This window comes from Antennarius striatus, chromosome 10, assembly GCF_040054535.1.
Source record: "Antennarius striatus isolate MH-2024 chromosome 10, ASM4005453v1, whole genome shotgun sequence".
In the NCBI taxonomy this organism is placed as follows: Eukaryota; Metazoa; Chordata; class Actinopteri; order Lophiiformes; family Antennariidae; genus Antennarius; species Antennarius striatus.
This window is the reverse complement of record NC_090785.1, coordinates 18033280-18057881: the sequence shown is the minus strand read 5'-3', so window position 1 is coordinate 18057881 and position 24602 is coordinate 18033280. Positions and strand designations below refer to the sequence as shown.

Below are 24602 nucleotides of genomic sequence, written 5' to 3'. Positions count from 1 at the left end.
TTCTGAAGTATAAACCAGCATTGGATGTGAATGTTTATCACTTTGAATCATTCAAACATGCTGGCCTGAAACGATCACCAGGATGGAGGTTCATGTTCTCACATCTAACAGACACACATCTGCTGCAGGTAAAGGTAAAGGTGAGGCTCACACTGACAACAGGTTAGCTACAAGACTTTATTTAAATTGCATATTTCAAACAGGGTCAACACTTTAATAATACATTTTAACACAAAATACTCTTTAGGGAGATATTTCCAAGAGGCAGTTTCTCCAACATATAATGTAAAGCTCTTTGCAAAGACATCCCCCCTTAAAGCTGTACTGGGAGGTTGAGTCAGGATGAACTAACGAGGCTTAAACACACACAACTTGGATTGGTCCCATGGTCAAGCAAACAAGAACAACACAGGTGTGAGGCCTGCTTTAACTGCCAGTGTACACATAAAACAGTGGAAAGCGTTTCCTTTAGGAAGCATCGATGAGACATGTACAGCTCTGGTGAAGACGTTAATAAAACCAGTTTCACCACCAGTTTATGCAGTAATGAATGTCGCCAAAGCAATTCCACACTTTATTCCCAATAAAAGGTACTCTGAGGAGAGGGGGTGGGGGCAGTATTATCAGTGTTCATAGCTGCCCTGAATTCAGAGATGGCTGTGGTTTCCAGAAACGAAGGAATCACCTGTAATTGCTGCATCGACATGTGTGTGTGTGTGTGTGTTTGTATAGACTAAACTTCATCAATTAAAACTACTGCCAACAGAAAAAAAAAAAAAGTTTCATACAAAGTCCTGAGATTTCCTTTTCTCCATCAGAACAATCAGATGTGAAAGGCAAACAACAAGGTGGCCTTGCTTCTTAAGTGCTTCTGTGCGACTTTAGTTTTTATTAAGTCTACAACCTCTCCGTGGAGCAAGAGTTCACCCAATCCTGACAGCCATGGTAACGCTGTGGTGTTGCTGAGCCAGGAGAAAAACACAGCTCTTCATTTCAGGGGGGTTGCTCAGACAAGGAGGTCTGCTCTCGGGGTCCATCGTTATCTGGGGGACATAGGAGGACTGGACAAGAGGCTGGAGTTGCAAGGGGACTGGAGGCTGAAGGAGTGTGAGGGGGAGGTCGAGGTGGGGGACACCCTGCGGGAGCAACTCAGATCTCCGTTTTGGAGCTTCCACAGGAGTTCCTCGTTCTCCATGGACAGACGCTTGTTGACCTTGGATTCCTTCTGAAGGGACTCCTGCAGCACAGCTTGCTCTGTGGAAAGCTGTCTGTAAAACAGAACAGGCAAGTTAGAAGAAAGAAGCCCGTCAAGTGAAGTGCTTTCAGAAATGAGTCAAATACACAGAGCCATCATGAACAGCATTCTGTCATCAACGCAAGGATCAATAATACAAACATCTGGTCCTCAACACTTTGACAAGCTGTTCTCAGCCCTGAATACGCCAAGATGAACGTTTGGGGTCAGAGGTGTGATCACCATGAGACAAGAATCAGTTTCTTCTCACCTGGTCAGGGCAGCATGTTTGTCCATGCGGGCATTGAGCTCCTCGTTCTCCTGCTGGACCTTATTAAGGCTTTCATTCAACTTCACGTTTGTGTCTTTCTGTAAAGGAACAGAAAACATAAAAACATGAGTGACTCGCGGTTTTTTTTCATTCTTTTCAGCAGCTTTGCTCGTCTTGGTATTCGGTGACAACTTTTATGTGTCTCAGTTTTTACCAGTGTGTCGACTTCCATCAGCTTCTTTTCCTGCTGGTGGAGTTGTTCGTTTTTGATATCCAGCACTACTTTCAGGCTTTCCAGCTCCTGCTCCAAATACAGCGTGTGGGCGTCCTTCTGTGGGAACAAGTAGTGCCAAGATTCTGAGAGACAGCACGACTAAAAGGAGTCCAACATGTGGCCATAAAACCAGTCCCACACAACAGAGGGCGCCATGCATCACTGACATCTCACAGGACTCAGGGAAATACACAACCAAAATAAAGAACCGTGAATGAGGACAGTGTTTAAACTACTATTCAGTGGTCAGCTGTTCTTTTGCTTTTTCTCTATTCATAGCAGAATAATGTGTCAGGTAGTTTTTAACTCCACTGTGCAAGCAATAGCCACACCGATGAGACATGGCAGCCTCACAGCAATCAGGCTAAACTAAAACATACAGTCTGTGCAGACAGGGAGGAGGTGTTGCAGTCAGAAAGAGAAAGTTCAGTTCACAAAGGTTCACGTGGCAAAGCCTTGTTCACAGACAGCTGATGATTTACTTCTGGTAATTTTTTTTCTTGTGCAAACAGACAAGCAGCACTGCAGCCACGACATTCCCTGTTGCTGTGTTCTAATAAACAGGCAGGTAAGAGTACCTGGCTGTTCTCAGCCAGCTGCTTCCTCCTGTTTTCCTCAGCCGTTAACTTCTCAATCAGCACGTTATTCTCTGCAGTCAGCGTTTCAATCCGTCCCTGTCAATGTACAAAGTACAAAAAAGTTGTTAAATTACGTTGCTGAGACCGTTTTTATTAAATTTCTTTGTTAAAAATAAAAGTCAAGCTTACATTTAGAGCACTCTCTGTATCTTTCAAACTTTTTTCCCTGGACTGCAGCTCCTGATTGTGTACTTTGCTGAGCTCTAAAGAGTAAATATTTAAGAAAAATCAACTAGTGCAATAAAGATCCAAGATGAAATGTAAAGAATATTCATAGTTGCTCTGGGGTTAAATAAGTCTGACATGTATTCAACCACAATCAGTTTGAAATAAAAGTCAAACAGGTGGTTTCAGAACAGATGACGTATTAGGGAGTCTGTTGAATGCTGTTCACTTACCTTCCAGTGACAGTTCATAATGAAGATTAACACACTGCAGCTGTTCAGCATGGCTGTCCTTCAGTTCCTGCTTCATGGCTTCATGATTGGATTGAACTTCTTCAATCTTCAAAAGCACAGTAGACTTCATTTAGAACCACAGTGTTAATGCTTGTAATGCATGTCATAAAGATGCGACACCGGCTTTGGTCAGAGAAAAAAAGAAAACACTGACTGTGACACAAATGTCATCATATAAGTAGATTTGGTAGGACAAACCTGCTGCTCCATCAACCTCCTGCACTTGTTGGCCTCCTCCTGGTAGGTGAGGTGGGCCTTGTCCCATTCAGTCTGGTAGAAGGCCTGCAGCCTCTGCTCCAGCTCAACCAGGTCTTTCTGGTGCTGCTCCTGCAGTTTCTGGAGTGCACCCTCCAGGGCAACACGCAGCTCTTCCTTCTCCTTCTCCAGAAGCTCAGAGGACTGCACAGAGCAATCTGCGAGAAGAAACAACAAACCAGACAGCTACAATTTTACACTGATAAACTGGTGACAGAGTATTTGCATAATATTCAGTGACTGTATGGCTGTACGAAGTTTTAAAATAGGGCATTGGAAAATTCTATTAGCAACTGCTTGAGTAATAAAGTTGGTATGTCCACTGACAACCTAGCAAGGTTCTCCCCTGAGATAAATATGGGACATTTTATGTGCTCTAAAATGGAATGGAAAAACTGAGTTTCAATGGGAGGATCCTCTTATGGTGCATGGGCCAAACACACTGCAGTCATTTACAGCTAGATTAAGATATGGTGCAGGGGCTACGCTAAAATCATGGACAGCAAATCAGAATTATTGGTAACACATACAAAAAAAAGACTTCTTTACAGCTGATAACTACACACTTACTGCCATGTAATATTTATAAAACACACAAACAATAGCCAGGTATTGCACAAAACCGGCCTCACAGAGCCCACAACCAAGTGTTTATATCTGCTCTGAAGTGGGTGACGGTGAGCAAATCCACTGCCTGTCTAGTTTAAGAGCTTCAGCACAAATCATGTTGACAGCAGCTGCTGGCGTTTACTGGTTATGCGAGTTTCATCTCAGGAGTGGAGTCTCTGCTGCTGTACAGAAGCAGCAGCTGCAGGGAATGAAGAAATACAGTAAGGCCAGAGGTGCCAGAAGCTGCAATTTCTTTTTTAATTTTTGGAAATGTCAAATAATAATCACTTGCTCTGCTGTTATTTGGAACAAACACTTGAACAGCCATTGGCGGCTTGTAATAACAAGCGACCCTGTTAAGCAGCAGTCTACTGCTGTAACATTGTTAGCTGGGGAGGGACGGAGGACACCCGATTCTGCTCTGGCTCTGATGTGAGCAGTTATTTAAATGGGGCGGCAGAGGCTCAGTGGTAGAGTGGGCGTCCTATGATCAGAGATCAGCAGTTTGATTCCCGCTCCTGTCCAACCATCCTCGGAGTGTGTGCTGACAGTGGGAGGTGTCAGCTCGCCTCCCGTTCACTGCAGAGGCGCCCTTGAGCAAGGCGCTGTCACCCTTACAAGCTGCTCTATTGGGAGCACAGCGATGTTGCTGCCTGTCTCTCTGCCTCCCCTGTACTGTACTAACTGCATGCTTATAGGCCCCTGGTGTGTTGTGTTTCAGGGGCCAGTACACAAAAATTGGATGCATGTAAAGGGGACTTTCTCTTAAATTTAGAGAGTAGAGAGAAATTTGTCTGAGGATAAACAAACATTCAATTAAGTTTTTAAAATCATCTTAAAAGTTGGTGTACCATATAACTATGGGGCGGCAGTGGCTAAGTGGTAGAGCGGGCGGTAGAGCGGGTTGTCCAATGTTCCAAGATTGCCGGTTCAATTATCGCTCCTGCCCAATAACACCCAAGAGTGAGCTGACAGCTCTGTTTCCAATCATACACTTTCATAATCATGTGTAGCATACTGCATGTGATTATACAGGTTTTCATAGTGTATAAATTTCAACAGTGTAGTACTATATCAGATCTGACACTGCTACAGTATACTTACAGGAAATGATAGCCAGCATATTTGACTGCTAACCTGAACTAAAAAGGCATCTTTGGATTGTCATTGTGAACATTTATGATTTCCATGCTCATTTTACAGCTCAAACTTTCTCAAATTTCTAAAACAAAACGCAGTATTTACTTTAAAATGATAACAAGCACAAAAAGCTCAATAATACCTGTAATAGCTGAAAGGCTAATGGAAACAAGGCAGCTCAACATCCTTGTGTACAGTAGGCGGCAATATGCATGTGAAAATGTCTGTAGACTGTCAGTAAATTAAGAAAAGAGGTTGTCTCATGTTGGCCTAGTGTAGTCAGCATCTCAACACCAGAGAGCTGGTTTCTTCTACTAGCTAAATAAGTGACCCCGTCAGTGCTCATACACCTAGACAGGTAAGGAAAGGGTATCCTCACTAGTATTACTGCAAATGGTAGTTTCTTGAATACTTTCCTTAGGATAATAACGTTTTACAGGTCATGCTTTTTCATTTGCTTGTGAGGCACTGCATGGGATGTGTGTAATGTGCAGAATGCCTCTGGACCAAACATCTCTTACAGAATATGAAAAGGTCTGTCCGAGGTCAGTGTGGGTTTCACAGCCACTCTGGGAAGAAGAATGCGAGTGCAGAAATAACAGCTCAGTATATAAAGAACAATCATGTGGAAGTCCCGAGGCTGTGAGAGAGGGGCGGAGTCACAACACTACTGCCAGCTTAAATAAGAGATAAAAGCTGGTGTGTGGTCTGGCATGCTCAAGTCAGCTATGTGTGACAGCACTTAGGCAGGATACCACCATCGCTCAGTGTGCTTAAACTTTCACAGGCCCTCAGGTGTTGTGGAATTCTATCACGGTAAGATCCTCTTGTATGGGGCCTGACGACGGGCTGCCACTCCCTGCAGAATAGTGTTGACACCACTCTCCTCATCAGCGCTTAAACAGGTACATTTTGACAAATAGGCAGCTCAAATTGAGCAGATGACAAAGCAGTGCAACACCACAGAGGAATCCAAGCATAGGGGCAAACATATGACTTCTACTGCAAGATGTTGTAATATTGGATTCAAATGCTGACAGAACAGCTCCATCTAAAAAGAAGCGCGATGCTGTCAGACTGCAGCCCACGGGCATAGCACTGGATTGCCACACTGTTTACAAAATAAACTGAACTTCATGACTGCCAATCCCATGCAAAGCAACTGTTGATTCAGTCATTAATGTCTAATGCTTAACATGTCATGCACAGAAATGGGAGCTGTACCACAAAAACATCAGCAGGGTGAACAACTCTATTCTTAATACATACTCCGCCAACAGCCAAAACAGGAAAACTGTCATATCAACATCAAACGGATCCGCTGTGTTCCTAACAAAACTAAATCAATAGGGAAAAAAAATCCACCATGGATAAACAGTAAAACAAGACCTTGAACCAAGAGTGTGCACTTAGAGCAATATCTTTGAACAGAGCTGGTATCTCACCAGGCTCCCATAACTTACCCAGCTCGCCTCGAAGGTGGACCAGCTCCTGAGACAGAGCCCTGCATTGCCTTGTGGCTTCATCACGCTGCAGAGAGAAAGAAAACAGAATGGTCAGCCACATGCCATCAAAGCAGTGTTGTGTTTTCCTGCAGCCTGTGGTTCGCCCTCAAAATGCATATACAACACAATAAAGAAGCTGCAAAGAAACCAATATTTTTAGAGACAGGTGAACTTGACGTTCAACTCTATGTTGTGCGTCTTACTACAAGTCTCAGTCAGCCTCACACATTCATGTTTCCTCTCCTGACTTTTGAAGCTGCTGCAGTCTTCCTTCTCATTTTAAACTGATGCATTGATGACGCAAGAACTCTTTTACTAAATCAACCACCCCCTCTCACCTTGCTGATTCACATAAAACAAGATGCATGAAGTAATAGATCACACAACTTGAACAATTCACTTACCAAGGTAAAATAAAGGAGGTCAAACATCACAAGACTGATTACTTTCCAAAACTAAATCATCCATCTAGTCTTTTCCTACATCAGATCTACATATTACTGCTCACTGCAGAGTAGAATATAGAATCCAGTTACCCTGTCTGCAGTGTAGGGAGCACTGAGGCACACTCTGCTGCCAGAACAACCCATGATCCAGCTTCTGCCTGGAGATCGGGTGCTGGAGTCCCCCACTGGCTATGGAGACCCTGTAGCACAAGCAGTGGTCCAGGTGGACACACCACCTCCTGTGCCTCCTCCCAGACCGTTCTGACTGCATTTGAGGGAGGACTAAAAACGCCGCTTTACTGGCTGCCGAGTGACTGCAGAATGCATTACCGTATTATACCTAAGAAACAGGCAGGCTACCACATCACTACTGCAGCTTCCAAGTCAGTTAGGTGTGGCCACTTTAAGACAGCACTTCAGGCAGCCAGAGAAAACATCAATTGTACAGAGCTGTCTGACATCAGACTCATGGAGGAGGACCTGTGGTGTGCAGTAGTGACCTTCCCAGGGGATGGATGCAGGGTGCTTTGTTACTACCACTCCTCCTACCCATCCACACATCATCCCATCACCCGGTTGCACCAATACCTTACAATGTGCCAGGGGAATTCAGGCTTTACAATCGTTCAGTTTAATGATGACATAATGCTGAGACAAACAGGTTTTCGTGCATCTGCATGAGTCAATGCAGAATTTTAGAAAATGCAATGTCACTTGTTGACTAAACATCAAATGCACCCAATTCCTCAGATGGCATTAGAAACAACACTCACTTGCAAAGAGCTCCATTATTACAACAGATCACATGAAGTCCTCCCCACATCTAGGTAAACAGAATCAAGATATTTACTTTAGCTCTACTTCTCGTCTTCACTTCCCAGAGTGTTTCTAGTTATACTTGACAATAAATAGTGGCAATTATAGTCTACTGTGTTGGGCTTTGCACATTTTATACACTGACTCAGTGGGGACAGCTCATGTAACCTGAAGACATATCTATTTGGAAGAGTTGACATGTCCCCAGAGTACATCAATGATTATATGTCAGGTATAGAATAACACTTGATACTAGACTAAGATCAATCACTAATTGCTTGAGATCCAGTTACAGTTTTCCTGGTAATGTTAGTGAAGTGAGATTGTCAATTTCCTATAAGGAATGTGCTCGCATTCCTGGCCTGAAATTAAACTTGTGTTGCAACATTTTTTACGAGATAATACTCGTCAAACCAGGGTCAGTGTTTACACGCTCCTGGCAGACCGATGACGAGAAACAGTGCTCAGTCCTGACGTAGCGTTTGGCTGCAGTTCATAACCATACATTCTCCTACAATCATGGAAGAGAAATGCTTCATGTTCCTGCTCTGATGAGTGAATGCCCGATGTCAATGAACAATGGACACAGACATGTCCCCTTTAGGTTCTTAGAGGCAGAGCACAAACTAAAATGTGACATCAAACACCACTGGTTAGAGAAATTATCCAATTTCAAAAAGTCAATATGCAGCACACACACAACCTGTAACAAAGCCATGCATGCATGCCTCAAACAGTCAACTGAATTTCCAAACCTGCTCCTGTATGTGCTGCAAGGTATCAGTGTCAGTGAGAGTAAGAACACTGCTTTTCCATCCAAGAGGAAAAAACACACAAGGCTTTTAACTTGCTCACGACACACTTCATTAGCTTAATTTTGTCCTGCTTATGTTTGGCCTCACTGTTTTGGCTCTTTGCTGTCATATGTTTCCTGCTTTTACCTTTACTTACCACTTTGTAAACTTTTGTTTTTAAAGGTGCTATATGAAGTTATTATTATTATTCATTCTTCCAACCAAACATCAGTGACAATTCATAAATACTTGCTGTCACATTAGATAATTGACCAATGCATATAGTCCATGACTTCCACATTGTCAAGAAAAATTATTACGGCCTTTTCAATCCTTGGAATGTAAACTCAGGTTACAACAGGAAAGCTTGTTTTCAAGATGGCTCCCAACATTCCAATAAGCAAAATGCCAAATTATAATAGAGGTATTGGGCATGCATTTTCATGGAAGATTAAATATCTACTACTCAGAGGTGCACATTACATTTTCTTGGGATCACATTTTTGAGCTACAGATCAGATCAATTAAAGGATCAGCAAAAGGAGACACTGACAACTTTGCTCTCCCTTTATCCATTATTCTCTAGTTAAGGGTGGCATGGGGTGGTATGTCTCCTTGTAATAAAAAGACGAAAAAACAAATCGCAAAAAAAAAGAATAAAAAATAAGTATACCAGAGGTTATTGATTTTTTAAAGAAAATATCAATACTTGGGGAGAGGGGGGGGGGGCTCTGCTGTCACCATACCCCTGCAGTAGAGACAACACTCACTAGGGTTATCCTGCCAACATGAGAGCATTTAAATGCTGCCTGGTCAGATGCCACTTCAGCTTTGATGGGGTTAATAAATGTCTTGACTGCATTTCCGCAAAGGTCTGCCAATCAACTAATTTAACACATCCCACTCACATGGATACACAATTGTGCAGCTTGTATCTTCTCACAGCAGCTCCTTATGGAGATTGTGAATCCATTTCAAAAATGTAAAATTGTCCATAGAACCGTTTTCACACAATTGCTGTTTAACTTTTGTAAATGATGGTCAAATCTCCCATCTGATCCAAACATGGATTAACCATGATCCATTGCACAACTATTACCTATAGTTTAGATCCAAGGCTAAAATTGGAGCAACATGAACTCTGTTACAAATAAAGAAGCATGAGGGTTGCAAGAAGGGATCTGTGAGGTGTGAAACTCCGGAGTGAATCAGGAGTCAATATTTTGCATTCCAAACAAAAGGAAGTCACAACAAACTTCACAATGACCATGTAAAAGAAAATGTAAACTCTGGGATCAATAAAGTATTCTGATCCTGTAATGCAGAACCCAGTAGCCTGCACAAATGTCTTGAGCAAACAGAAGGGTTTGTTACAGCAGCAATAAATACACGATCCACCCACAACAAACACTGCTAACTGGAATGTTGGATTGCAGGTATACTCGTCATTAATATGGGGTTCTTCCTCTTCAGCCTGGTGTATTGTAATTTTAATGCATCTGTAGCACAGTAACGGGTGTTAGTAATGGGTCCCTTAAGGCTTACATTTAACTGCATTCTAAATATACAGTCCTTTTAATCTTTTTAAAAAAAAGTTCAAAATAACTATGGTAATCACTACCAATACAGTGCGCCCTCGTGCATCAACATTCGCGACTTCACCTTATTGCGGATTTTTGGTAGGTAGTCACGTGATGCTGCACGCGCCTTCTATTGGCTGACGGCATCTGGTAGTGCGCTCTGTTCTGTGAGTCTCGGAACACATCGCACTTCCATGAGACACAAAAGTGCTTTAAACAGTCGATAAAGAGTGTGGAAGGGATAATAGAGATAGAAGGTGGTTTAATATCAGCATGGGGAGGGTTCATTAATGTTTAAATGACTGTAATAAGATAAATAGTTTGTCGCTCTATCTCGGAACTCATTATTCCACATGTGGTTCCTGGAACGCGTTAACCGCGAGTAACAAGGACGCACTGTACTTAAATTTAAAAAGTGCTATAGCAGGAAAACTCAAACTTGCAAATAAAAAAATCACTTTTTGTCATTGGGGATATTACAAGAAATACTCCTGTTTTGAGGCATTATTATTTTGCACTATTACCCATTCTTTGCATTTTACAATACAGCATATCACACTAGCACTGCATTTAGAAAATATGAGAGAATCAAAGCGCTAAGCGGTATAATCCTGAATGACGTAAAGACAGGGTAAATAATTTAGTGGGATCCACTCCATATCCACACTTTACTCCGTTTATATTTAGATAGTACATTCCAGTTGTTTCACTCAATCAGCACATACGATGAGAAAGTACTTGACAACGACACCTCTAAAGTTAACCAGAGACTGAAATAGCATGTGACATTTTATGTACTCCCACAGGTCGACAGAGCATCTTTTTTTCCCCTGTATGCTTACTGGAAAGCAAACATGCTTCTATTCCATTTGCATTAGGTCAGTATACAGTAATCTCATTTAGCTGCATAAATCACTTGTACCTTGAGGGCTTCTGAAGTAAAGATTTAATTGAATCCAAGCACCATATTATGATTTTGCAAGAACCAAATGAGTAAATGAGTATGACAGTCTAGGTTCTGTGGAGGGTATCCTGATATGATAAGCCTGTTTGTACTGCACAAAATAATCCCTTTGGGCATCCAGTTCCTGGTAGCCAATCGCATGGTCTCACTGTTAAAACAGATCCAAAACAAACAACTGGCTTGAATATCCATATGTCAAAAGATGTCAGATGACCCCGAGAGCTTTCCTGCCTGAATAACTAAAATAATATCTTTGATTCAGTACTGTATTAATTGAATATTTGTACATGCACAGCTTTCAAGTATATCTCTGTGTGTGCAACTTCATACCCATAAATCATTCAGCATGTTGCAGCTGTAAACAGAAATGACTTTTGGCTTCATTTTTTTCAAAACACAATTTCCTTTTGCAACCCTGTAGTGACACCACAATGAGACCAATTATAATAAATGCAGACTGTGCTGCTGTTTTTTTTAAGCATTGGTGAGTACTTCCTCATATGTGGCAGAACCAAAAAATGCAGGAAAAAATGTCTTGTGAAATTATTGGAGGGCATGTTTCCTCTATATGGTTAGAGATTTGAGCTCAAAGATTCTCATTTACAGATTATGAAATATAAGCATTACTTCTGTTGTGATACCTCCTTGATACTTATCAAACATGATGTGAGCAATACCTGGTAAACATCAGCACTCACAAACCAAACTAGGCTGGTGTTGCCTAGAAAGGTCATGACTACTTGGAGCAAATACCTGTATACTAGGCTTTAGGTATTCAGATATGTCAGAATACCTTTAAACATATGCCGAGACAACAACAACATGGATTGGTCCATTTATACACAGGCACTACAAAATTTGATGATTTCTTGCTGAATGTTATTCACCCTTTCAGTATCATAAATGCCTCGAGGCATTTATGTCGTGAAACTGGATGGGTGATTTATTATGTAATCTTGCCAAAACACATAGATGGAACAAACAAACCAAACAGGAACAAACAAGTAACCAAAGTAAATAACATCCTATCATGAATAAAATTCCTACCTCTGCCAAGGTTTGCTGCAGGACGATGGCGATTGCCTCAAATCTGCAGTTACTGGCTGCCAGGAGTTCCCTGAGCTGCTGGATGCTCTGGTCTTTCCTCCCAGTCCCAGTGACCCTCGCTGGCACCACATCCGGAGGTCCATTACGCTCATTCTGTTGGGATGCTTGCTGCTGGTGGGAGCTGGCCTTAGGTTTGTTCTTGTCCACTGCGAAAGAACATGCATTGAGCCTTGTGACAACGTTGATCATCATCAAGCCCCCCTCCATAGCCAATGTAGCTGGTCTGACAGTGATACCACCCACCCTCTAGACTCCAGTCAGAGTCAGAGATGCAGTCAGATCCAGTGACAAAGCTTTTGATATTTATGCAGCACAGAACTGTTGTTCAATCAGTCTGTCTGATGATTCCCAAGGCTGCTATTCTGATAGCCCAGAAGTAAAAATGGTTCCTCTGAATGCAATTAGTTTTCCATATCCTAATTCAATCTAGTGCTCTGCAGACACTGGTCCCCAGAGCGAGGCCGTGGTACTGTAGTTCGGATTTACATCATCTTTATAAATGCATCACCACCCTACAACCCATCTTCTTCTGATACAAGACTATTGCCATTTCTACCACTGAGTGTAGGAGAAAAATATTGACACCTTTGTAAAACATTTTTGCTTGAAAGAACAGTGTGTCTACCAGAGGCTGTGAGGGTTACATAACCTAGACATAACAGGGATACCAGCGAGTGGAATTTACTGTCACCGGAGGTCTGTTGGCACTCAGTGGTGTTAAGAGTGAACGAAGCGACAAACCCGATATAGATACAAGTAAACATGATACAATAGGAGCTTCCTTAATGCTATGTAGGCACAACCTCTCACTATGAAGTGTGTATAATCATGTCAATAAAACACACAATATGGATAGTCAAATACGTTTAGATGCAAAAATCAGTCATCTAGAGCCCAAACTATTCAGCTATGGGATAGACATCTATAATTTACTTTCAGAAAATAACTTTCTATTCTCAGGGAAGAGTTTTTGATCGTACAAGAGGAAAAACTCCTCTGTCTGCTAGCCTGGAGATGCAGACAACACTGAACCTTGGTCTGATGGAGGAACATAATGCTGTGTAGAGAACACTACTTTAGGTTAGCCAGGCCAACATGGAGACCACTGTTATGGGCCAGGCAGTGACATTCTCTCAGAGAACAATCCAATGAAATGCTTGCTTCCATTCTACCTTAATTGTTGTATTCACGCAACAAACTGATTTGAGTTTACACAGCTCTGGTATCCGGCTCACCCAAAAGTAATTTCTCAGAGGCTTGCCTCAGTGTTTCACAGTTTAAGTAAACAGATTAAAAAGTCAATGGGAGACAGCCTCCAAGACAAATTTTATTTTAATAATGGGCCTGGGCGGATGGTTTAACTGGAAAAACAAGGCACACGTCACACTACCACAGAGAAATTTAGAAGTTTGACACTTCAATAGTTAGTAGAGTCAACCATTTTAAACCTATGTTAGTGCTTTGACTGCAAAACAACTGAACCATGGGATGGAGATCATTCCATTATCAGTAGAACACAAGAAATGTCAGACTTTTTACTGAAATATTCACAATCAGAACACTTGAGCTTGTCCTGCTCAGCTTTCAGTAACTCATGTTTCTGCACTTGACGTTATCCATTGCGGTTTCTTTAAATCAGGACGCCCTCTGCTGGTTGTATAGAGGGAAATGATGCCACCTGGCTGACAGCACAAGCAGCATCGATCACGAGCAGAATACTGTAACCAAAATATTACCAAAAAAGAAACATCGATTTCTCTTGTCAATTAATCTATGACTATATGACAATTTTTTTTATCTTTATAAATTTATTCTCTTAGACTTAAATATACCATCTGTATTTGGGCTACATTTGCTGATCACACCATCAAATCCAGAATGATTTACTGTCATTATACAAAATACAATGTCACATGGCTTTTCTCTTTCATAGAGAAAGAGCTTTCTGTTTATCTACAGGTATAATCCATGACTTTTCCTCACACCGCAAAGTCAGATATAGGCATTACAAAACAAAAAAAAACATGACCTAAATAATTTAATACGATGTTGCAGGTATAGTTCACTGAGAGGAAAAATTGCTATGGGTCACTATTCAGACATCAAACATAAATACATTAATAGGCTGTTGGTGAGTCTAACTCAAATGATCCGAAAAACAAACCAGGTTTTCTTCACCTCAACATTCATTTCTTACAAAACAATGTATTCACATTAACAAATAAAATGAAAGATTCAGTATTATCACTGATGCAATCATCTCACACTTAGGTATGATGAAAATATTTTTTCCTCCTTGAACACAGAGTACATTTGGATTTTTTTTTAATAAGACTGACTTAATGGAATCGTATTGGCCACTTCTGTCTCCTGGTAACAGAAGACCTGCAGCTGTTTTCATCAAAATGCGTGAGCAGAGTGTTGATGACACTTTGCCCTCTTTATTTTGCAGCCTCTTCCCAGCTCGCAAAACTAATTCAACTAGAAGACTCAACACCAAATACTGACTGCACAGCTCACTGCTTTGTTTTTGGAAGGAGATATCACACCATAGCACATAGCATGATGTATGACGTGACCAATCACAATCAGGCACTTGTTTTCTTGACAATACCAGACAATCATTCTCAACATGAGTCGTCCATGGAAACATTTAACGTTAAAAAAACAACATATCTACATTGGACAATTTGCACCATCAATATCTACTTCGAGGAAAATTCAAGTTCCTACTAACATGAAAAATGTATATCAATAAACACAATACATATGAGTGTGTGGAAAATCATGTATTCTCATCCATATTACACATAGCTTATAAAGCAAAAATTAAGAACTTGATAAAATATAGATCTAAACTTAGATGAAATACCAATGAATAAAAAAGTGTCAGACTACTGTATTTGAACAAAATTTATCTGTACCACATGCTTTAAATGTGGAAACTAAAGGAGTTATGTGCAGCTCAATGGTCAAGACAAGATCACTAATGTGGAGAGCAGGAACAAAAATAGCTTTGGCACCTTTAAGGTGAAACAGGAGTACTGAATGTCCTATCAGGTACATGAGACACACTTAGATGTAAAAGAGGTGGCCTCAAAATTAATTACAGCTATCCTGAAATGCCGTGGCTTTAATGGAGACAATTTTGTTTGTTTTGTTTGTTTAAATTTTTGTTAAACTGTTCCTGAACACATGATTACCATCTTAAAATATTACACTTTGGTGACAAAGGTAGGCAAACGAAAGATGAAACCCCGTTTTGAAAGCTAGTAAATAGCACAACTAAAAATAGATCTCAAAACTATACAACATGAAGCAAATGTTCATAGACTTGGCTAATATATTGTTGCAAAGACAAAAAGCAAAACACTGCCAGTAAAATACTTCATTAAAAAAAACGGCACATACCTGCTTGGAAAACCACAGTGTTTTTCCTGCATCCTGACAGCAATTGTAGGTTGTGTAGTAAACCCTTGGCTGTCAAACGCACATGGATGCTGGACAGCGAGAGCTTCGGTGACCATAACATCTCAAATTCAAATCAAGAAGCCACGATTTCGAGACGATTATTTTAAAAAAGAATGTCCATATGCAGAAGCTTGATGCCATATACAAATCGCATAGTGTCCTTCAGCAAAATCAACAGCGCTGATAGAATTTTTTTTTTTTAAAATCAATCGATAAACAGTAATAAGAGGTCACTCGTCAGAAAGCCTTTCAAAAAAATCAAACATCTAATTCAGCAGGCAGATCTCACATCTAAAAATCAAATTCCCAGCCGTGACAGCTATAAAATGTAGGGCAGGTTGAATTCCGGCCACTGGTCTATGTCAGAGCGTGACTGATGTGATTGGGGGCAAACAGCGAAAAAAAAATAAAAAAACCCATAATCCTCTTGGTAAAAGCTGGGCTTCTGCTGATAACCAAATACATGAAGACAGCCGAGAAAAGCAGTATATCTACGCTAGATGATGGTGGAGCTGTAGCAGAGCCAGGCTGCAGAGGGGGTTGGGAGAGGGATAAGTAGGAGGGGAAAACAGCACCACTGCAGCCAATGGGATTCTAATCTCTACTCTCACTCTACCTTTCATTTGCCATCTTTTCCCGTGTCCCCAGCAATGGGATGCAAGAGACGACAGGCTTCTCATGGCAGATTTGGAAGATGAGCTGAGCCGACAACTGTGTGACCTCAGCCTTGACTGTGAAACATTAACACTGACCTTTACAAAAATCTGATTGCAGAGGAGGTGGGACACATATTGAGAAAGCTGAAAACAGTATAAAGCCACATAGATAAATAATCTGATCTAACAGAATGCTCAAAAGCACCTGATTGGATCACTCCACTGATAACTACAGTATGTTAAATGGATCACTCCACTGATAAGGGCAAATGGTTACAATGATTAAATTATGACTGGACTGAAATTCTCCACATGTGAAAGACATTACTACATGAGCAACAACATTGTTGACTTTGTAACACATGTGCAAAAGAAAAATAGATACACAAAACAGATGTGAACAAGTGAAACACCAGTGGCTGCAGATAAAAATCAACACATGCCAGGCTTTTAAAATGTTCATTAGAACACCATTTGTAAAATTGGTCATTGATTGATGGTCAATGTAAAATTAAGTATTTTGAAGTATTTAAAAATATTCATCAAAATGGACTTCAGTAGTCACAGATCAGGCAGCAAAAACAAGCAATGATGAAAGGACAGTGAATATAGAGCAGCTTACCAGGTGCATTTGAAGTTACTCGAGCACATCTTGCAAAAGGGGTCCTCTTCAGTGGAGTGACCGTCAAATTTGAAGCACCTTTACTCGTCGAGGCAGGAGTTTTGCATGATGTAGCCACAGCTGCTAGAGGTAGAAGATCCAAGTGGGACAAGAGACAGGAGTTAATCTGACCCATTGTGTAGCGTGAGCTGTGACAACTGAATGCAGCTGCAGTCACCTTTCATTCTAGGACCACTCATGAGGTGTGATCAAACAGTGACCAATTGAAAACAAAAGATAGCAGTAATTTAATCCAATCAAAGCAGAGAACCCTTATCATATATGATTAACAGGAAACAATCAAGCAACAGTGACTCTGTTTAATAGGAATAGTTTTAAAATAAATTTTAACAGGATTGTGTCTTTATAGTGTGAGGATTTTGTTAAATGTAAAAATCAATGTGGTCACACATTTTCCCTACAAAGTGGAGCTTAGATAGACTTGGATCCAACAGCTTGAGACATTTACTTATGAAATGCACAAATGTGTGTGTATAGAGATGTCATCTTACGTTTCCCGAAGTTTTTTGAAGGGGTTGCCCCGACTCTTGTTTTAGCCAGAGTAGATTTTATCAGGGTTGGTCTACCTGTGGTTCCTCCAGAAACTGTGAGGCAAATAAAAATACTGTAAAGTAAAGCACCTCATACTGTGTAACTAGTATATCTCTATACAACTATCTATTATCTAGCTATCTCAATTGCAACCCTAAACGAAATCCGTTATAACATACTTGGGGAAAAAACAGGTAATGTCAGTGCGTCCAATGTGACAACAGTCATTGTATGAAGGTGTAGCAAATGGAGAATAAAATTAGTCAACCGTGACTGAGCATCTAACATGTAAATAATTATGTTCTTGGCTTAACTGAATACAAATATCCAGATGTTCAATATTACCATCCAGGCTGACTTACTTCCCAAAGCTTTTTACCTTTTCCGTTAAATGCAGCTAACAAAGGGATGATACAAAAGCGATATGATCCAATGAGCAGGCATGTCAAGATTGTGAGGTCACAGCCCGTTGCTGCACTGCCCTGTGCCACTGAAGAGGAGTTGGTAAAACCATGAGATGGAAATTCAGTCCATGTGCAGCTTCGAAGTCCTGTGTAATCAGCCATTCTTATTTATTTATTTTTTTTAAAAAGAGGGACACTGCAGTTTCTGCACCTAAGATATCAGTCGCACTGGATGTCTGCTTGCCTCCCTCCAGGCAATGCTGTGTGTGAACTAGAGTGGAAGAGACTGTTACTATGACAACTACATCAATGAGGGGGGGTAGATCCTCTCAACCAATCATAGAGCCACATGTTATTGAAGCTGTTGGGAAGAGTCCACTGATCTACAGCACCTTCTTTTGCCCAGGAAGTAAATAAAATGCCGTTACAAAGTAAGTAAAATCTCAGCGACAAAAATAATTTACTGGTGCTGGACTGGTTTTCAGTTAATTCATGCTGATTTATGTGATAGATTTGCAAGATGTGCCACATTCCTACAAAGCTTCAGTGTTTTTAAGATGCCAAGCCCTTGTATCTTGCCAGATGTGGTATTAAGGAATTAAATCAGAGATTTCACCCTTGCAAGATTTAAATCTATGTGCAGCACTGAAATGGGTCACTTGAAACAGGAGCCACTCCCATCCATGTCTAAATGAGCTTTAAATGCGCAATGACAGCGCCAACGGACCCTGAAAACAACCTGCAAAAAAAGTATATTCTTTCATATACATTACACAAGAGCAGAAAACTACTAAAATTGATATTAAGTCATTATTAGGCTGATTGTACCTTTACCCGGCTCAACATGAAGAACTTCAGTAAGGCTCCTGGGCCGTCCCTGGGTTTTACATGGCAGTTTAGAAGCAGGAGTTGGAGGATGGCCCATAACAGAGGAGCGAGTGGGAGTGCAACGCAGGAATACACTCAGCTGGGGCTTAACACTTGCTGCAAAGGTAGTTCCAAGGGGTGCCTTTCCTGTTGCAAGGGGTCCCTGCCTGCCTGGAATACGATGGAACGCATAGATGATCAGCATGAATACCTTTATTAAGTACCATTACACGCAATCTGCACAACTGCAGTAAAAATGTCCTCCAAGCTGCCAGATATGCCAAATACAGTCTTAAAAAACGGTCTTTTCGTTCTGAGTCATTTTCACAGGATATTTTAGAGATTTAGCTGAAAGAAAAAGTCACTAAGTTCATTTAAAAGTGCAGAACAAATGTTAATGTAAACAATACATATTTAAATCATATCCTCAACAAGCCTACTTTTTCATTTTGACATCCTCTTAATAAAAAGTGTACAACTAAACAAACTCAACAATTCTATAATTTCTGCTCACTGTGCAAACAAATGAACAGTGAAGAGAAAAGGTAGAGGTGATATTTGTATCCAGTGCTGCCTCTGTTGAAAATGGCTGAGCTACGTTTATTTATTTAGAGGAACTGCTCTGTGTCGCCACCTGATTGAGAGACCACTTCACCACAGCCTAAAAAAAAAATTAACTTTCCAAAGAATTGTACACGGGGAGCCAAATCATGCATAATTACATATTTTTTTGTATTCTTTGAAACTACAATGTCAATTCATCCTTAAATTAAAACTGCAAGTAAACAATTCAAACTTTTATTCATCATTTGAAGAGTACTGATAACTCAATAACTGCTGCTCTGCAAGGTCCTACTTATCTCCCTGAAACCAGACACCCGTGCGGCAATTCTCTTCATAAAAAAAAACAAACCACAAAATAGTTATGAAATCATTGTTTTTTTGCCAAGCTGAAAGCAAGTCATTAAACTTTGGTAATGAAGGTGAGTCAACTTCAATATTTAACTACAGTCCACTTCTCTCTTTTGCAAAACAAATGACCAAACTTTTCAAGATTCCTGCTTTGTTTTCACATAATCATCTTAAGACATCAAAAATAATTTTAAACATTTGTTATTCTGAATGAAAAGCATTACCTGGAGTGCTCTTTTGCTTTAGTTGTGGAGTATGTATGTCTTTGGAGGCCCTACATTCATCCCTACCGCAGGTTGCCTGCCTCTGCCCGGCTGACGAGGGGGCTGGTACGGGAGTAACAGCTGGAGCATGCGTCAGTGGTGTTCCTCCTGTTCGTTTAGGAGAAAGCAGTCCTCGAAATCTGCTCTTACTCTCATCCCTTGAGGCTCCTGCCGTTTTTGATTTGTTGGATACTTTCTGTAATATGAACAATGCTGCAGTCAGTATTCAAAACATCTTTTAATAAATTATGGCCAAATTTTAAAATGCTCATATTAAAGTGCACACTCACCACCAGGCTTATTTTCTTGAACTCTCTTGTGGAGTTTTTATCAGGACTGTTCATAGTTTCATCCTGTACGACCCGTTTAGTTTTGGTAGAGAAATTCTGGTTCCATAGATTGGTCTGGCTGAAGTTAGGATCAGGTCTAGGTACAATAAAGCTATTTGAAATCCTCAGAATTGTTTTTTTCTCCTTGATTGGCTGAGATGACAATGAACTCTCTGATGAGCACCGAGGTCTAGTCTTGGGGACAGGAGGCTTGTCCTGACCTATTGCTGAACCTGCCCTGGCCTCAACTTTGTTCGACATGGCCTTCTTTGGTGTTGGTTTGGAATTTGTTTGGCCAATCCTGTCAGGGGAGTTTCCTAAGGATGAGATGTAAAACGTCTGGTTGCCAGCTTGTTGTGCTGAAAACTTGGTTTCAGAGGTAACATTGCTGCTTTGGGTGGCTGAATCATGTTTATTTGCAGCTTGGTGGGTGGGTGGTGAGCATGATCCATTTGCACTTTGTCCATCCACAGCAGGAAACATAGATGCAGCCCCTGTTTTCACATGTCTCTGAGCATCATTAACCATTTTTACGTCTCCAGTACTAATTCTCATACTTGCTCCCTTATGTGCATCACTGCCTTTATTCACATGAACTTTTGATGGCTTGTGCTGTGAAACAGGGTCTGGCAGTGACATTTGGTGGAAATTTCTTGTCATGACTTTAGATTTTACACTGCTGAAATCTGACTTCGGAAACTTTTTTATTTTCATTTTCTTTACTTTGCTATTGGACAGTGGCAGTCCTACAGTCAAACGATTAGATGTATCAGGCATTTGCTGGTGTTTAACAGGATGCTGTCCTGAGCTGCCCATTCTTCCAGTGCAGGGTGACTCTGAAAAGGAAGGGAGGCTGGGTATCTTGTTCCCTACGTTTTGTATTGGAGTGGAAGTATGAACATCATCATTACTATCCTGCACAGCTGACAGAGTGGACACAAAGGTCTTGCCTTGTTCTGGTGTATAGGTTGCAGGGAAATGAAGCAGCTGTGGTTCAGCACTTGCAAACTGATCTTTTCCACAGTCTGCAGATTGTGTTTCACAAACGAAAGTCATTAAAAGACCCTCTTCACTTTCACTAGGCAGAGTTACAAGACAGCTGGATGTTCCCTTATCACTTTCCTCATTGGGGACCTCGGCCTGAATAAAAGTCATACTCAGACGCAGATGGTTTGTGTTCTCTGTTGGTATTTCTTGGGATTTTTTGCAAACATCCAGAAGACTGGTTGACAGGTTAGATTCAGCTAGCATTGCTTGATGGCCAGCGGGCAAAGACGTAGATGAATCCTCTAGGGATGAGACTACCAAATGTGACTGCTCCTCCAGGCAAAAACTGTTGCTCCTTAGGACCATTTCTCCAGAGCTAAGGGAGCAGCAGTCATTCTCAGCAGACCCTCTATGGGGGGTCGTGCATGGACAGAGTTGGCTTGCCTTTTCAGCAGAGTCTAGAGACGTGACTGAATGGTTACATCCGTCCTCGGTGTTAATAAAACTTGAGTTATTGTCATATCCTGTCTCATGGCTGCTCATTTCAGACCCATTTTCATTCCAGAAATTGACATTGCTACTGACAGGTGTGGCGATAAAGGTTTGGTTGAGTTTTGCTCTTTCACCGAAGAGCATATTTCTTTGTGATAGGTCAATCAATGGATTATCCACATTGCTAACACAGACCTCCTGAAAATCAACATCAAGGGAGTTTGCTTCTCTGTGACTCAGGTTAGAAATACTACTGCTGGAGTCAGATGGTGACAGTGACGTGTTGCTGTAATGATCCTCAGATGAGATGGACAGCTTCAGGTCTCTGTGAGTCCAAGGAACTAAGTGCACATCTTGGTCGGATGAGATGTTAAATGTCTTTGACATTTTGGAGATGCCTATTTACAGTCTCTTAGTGGCATAGCAATCCTATTATGTTTTTGATCAGGTATTAATATCTGTAAAGACAAGTAAAATCCCAATTCTTTGTTATTTCATAATATACAACATCTGACATATTTGTAAATTCACACAATGTTTAAAGAACAAAAAAATATATGGTTGTAGCCAAAAGGCTCTGGCCTACCCTAGTAAGGCTATGTAGACAGGGCCCATTGCAACAACAACAAGATACTCAAATTATTTATAACTTGGTTCAATTAAAAATGCAGAAGTCTTTGGGATCAGGCTTCATGAACACATTAGTTTGAGTGTCGATTTGATCTCTCATTTGCTTTATTTGTTACAAGATGTCATTTCATTACAGTTAATATGAGGTTACCCAAGTGTGTCATCTTTCTAAAGATATGCCGTAATATACACAGAATCATGTGTTGAAGCTCCTACAGATGATAATGTGATGATGGGCGAGCAGTTACAAGCATACATAAGTGCTTGTATCTGCTGGCCCATCAGTTACAATTAAAAAGCAATACTGTGGTCCATACCAGCAGACTGATATAGTAATAACTGCCTGAAAACATTTCAGAATATAGACTCCAGACATTTAGATGTTCAAACTAGCTCAAAATAAGAAATAAAACAGTATGAACGTACATACTAACTGTTGAGAGCAAAATTATGTGCATCATCACATTGAGGGTGTGTGATGCTCCCAAGATAAGGAAACACAAAACACAGGAAACAGATAAAGTACAAAACAAGGCAGTCAGACTGCAACATCCCACGACAACCCTGAATTCGACATTTTTCCCTGACCTACTTGCATAGGTCAAAAATCAAATCCGGTGCTCTGTCCCACTCACACTGATCTTCTTCCTTGTCTTTCTATCCGAGTGTACAAAAGTTGAAATTTGACCTTGACCTACTTTTCTGAAGGTCAAGGTCATTATCTCATTTTCATCCCCTGTGCCTCCCGAGTAATGTGCTTTTTTGTCTCATCTTTCTATCTGCTACGGTTCCACATATATTTGGTGGACTAACGGACAGACGGACAAACAGACGAACAATGACAATTACAATACATCGCCGGTTTGAAGCGGGATGTAAAAAGAGCTCAACGTTCCTCTATATTTTGTTAGCACGTTGAGCAGTCAACTTTAAAAGTATAACTAGTGAAAAAGCAACTGAAAGGATAAATTTTATAATGTGCAGTATGTTGGGGTCCTTTATGAGTGGTAGCCTGCTTGGAAAAGAATTATATCAAAACATTACGTCAAATTAATTTGCACTGCTTCCCCAACAGTACCCCAGTGACACATGGCTGAACCTTTTTGCGCACACACACACACACACACACACACACACGCTCTCTTAACAATAGCTGATATACCAATGCAGTGCAGTCTATCAGTGTGGCCAACAGTATATCAGTGTGGCCAACAGTACAGACATTAAGGGTTGTGTTTTATTTGCACTTCACTGATTTTTTAGTGGCCTTGTGCACTTTGGTACAAACCATAATAACAGTAATTCTGCTGGGCATAAGTCTATTGTGTCAAGTACAACAGCAGGTAGACAAATCATTACCCAACAATGTTTATAGCCAAACAAAACCATGAAATCCAAACTGAACAACACTGACAACTGAAGTCAAGACACACTGCGAACCATATTTTAAACACATATACACACGCACACACTTACCTTTAACACAAGAGATCAAGAATACAACCTATCTTGACACTTTCACTCATCCTTTCCATTCAGTAACAGTTGGGGGAAAAAAACAAAAATCAAAACACCTCCAATCAGCCGTGTTGCCCACTGTATCGTATCAGAGATAACAGTTATCACAGGGGCACTCAGCACAAATTACACTCAGGCAATCCCATTGCTACTCTCCTTCCAAAGCACTGGATCCACTGAATCTTGGCAGGCAATGGCATGCATGTACCACCACTCCACCCTCCTCATGTTTAGAGTCAGCCATGGATCAGTAACATAACAGCCTGAATGAAGGTGCCCCTCGTGCCTTAGTAAGATTCAAGTTTTTCTACTCCTGATGTTATGCAGCTTAATCCAGCAGGCCCACTGCAGCAGTAGATCAGTCATTTCTGGAATCAACCAACATGCTCCATAATGCTCCTTAAGTTAGAGACGTGCTAAAGACTGTGTTCCACTCCCAAGTTTACAGAGGGAAAAGTGAGGAAGAAATCAACATGGTAACTTATCCCTGGCCAACACAGTGCAGTGGGAGTGGCCATGGCCTGTCACTCCACATTAGCATTCACTGTTGCTTAGCAGCCACAGTCCCTCATTTATGAGAAACAGATTAGACTGCTGTTTGGGAAGGAGTAAGTGAACAATAGTACAGAATGAAAAGAGCCAGAAAAGCCTGAGAACAACGTACTGAACTGTTTTAAAATGGTAGATCCCAACTAAAAGCTGTAAATTAGATCCAAAGTGAACTTGTTAAGTCATCGCAAAGCCTCTATAGAAAAACTTTGTGTGTCCG

At 40.9% G+C, this 24602-nt stretch overlaps 1 protein-coding gene across 5 annotated transcripts; it reads right to left on the bottom strand.

The window, feature by feature from the left end:
* Positions 1–161: 161 nt before the first annotated feature.
* Positions 162–24267, bottom strand: mtus1a (microtubule associated tumor suppressor 1a). 5 transcript variants are annotated; one of them, XM_068325335.1, is made up of 16 exons: positions 23792–24267; positions 20168–22143; positions 19839–20073; positions 18664–18873; positions 17811–17981; positions 17392–17484; positions 16841–16963; positions 12032–12237; positions 6343–6409; positions 3074–3288; positions 2816–2921; positions 2547–2620; positions 2358–2453; positions 1720–1836; positions 1506–1603; positions 162–1268 (listed from the first exon to the last, which is right to left on the bottom strand). In XM_068325335.1, exons 2-16 carry the CDS (start codon positions 22070–22072, stop codon positions 1040–1042), a joined length of 3945 nt encoding a protein of 1314 aa, XP_068181436.1. In that variant the 5' UTR covers positions 22073–22143; positions 23792–24267; the 3' UTR covers positions 162–1039. The 5 variants fall into 5 exon arrangements, with proteins under 5 accessions (XP_068181436.1, XP_068181437.1, XP_068181438.1 ...); XM_068325336.1 differs by lacking the exon at positions 17811–17981; XM_068325337.1 differs by lacking the exon at positions 17811–17981 and having other exon boundaries at positions 16841–16960.
* Between the last annotated feature and the right edge of the window lie 335 nt (positions 24268–24602).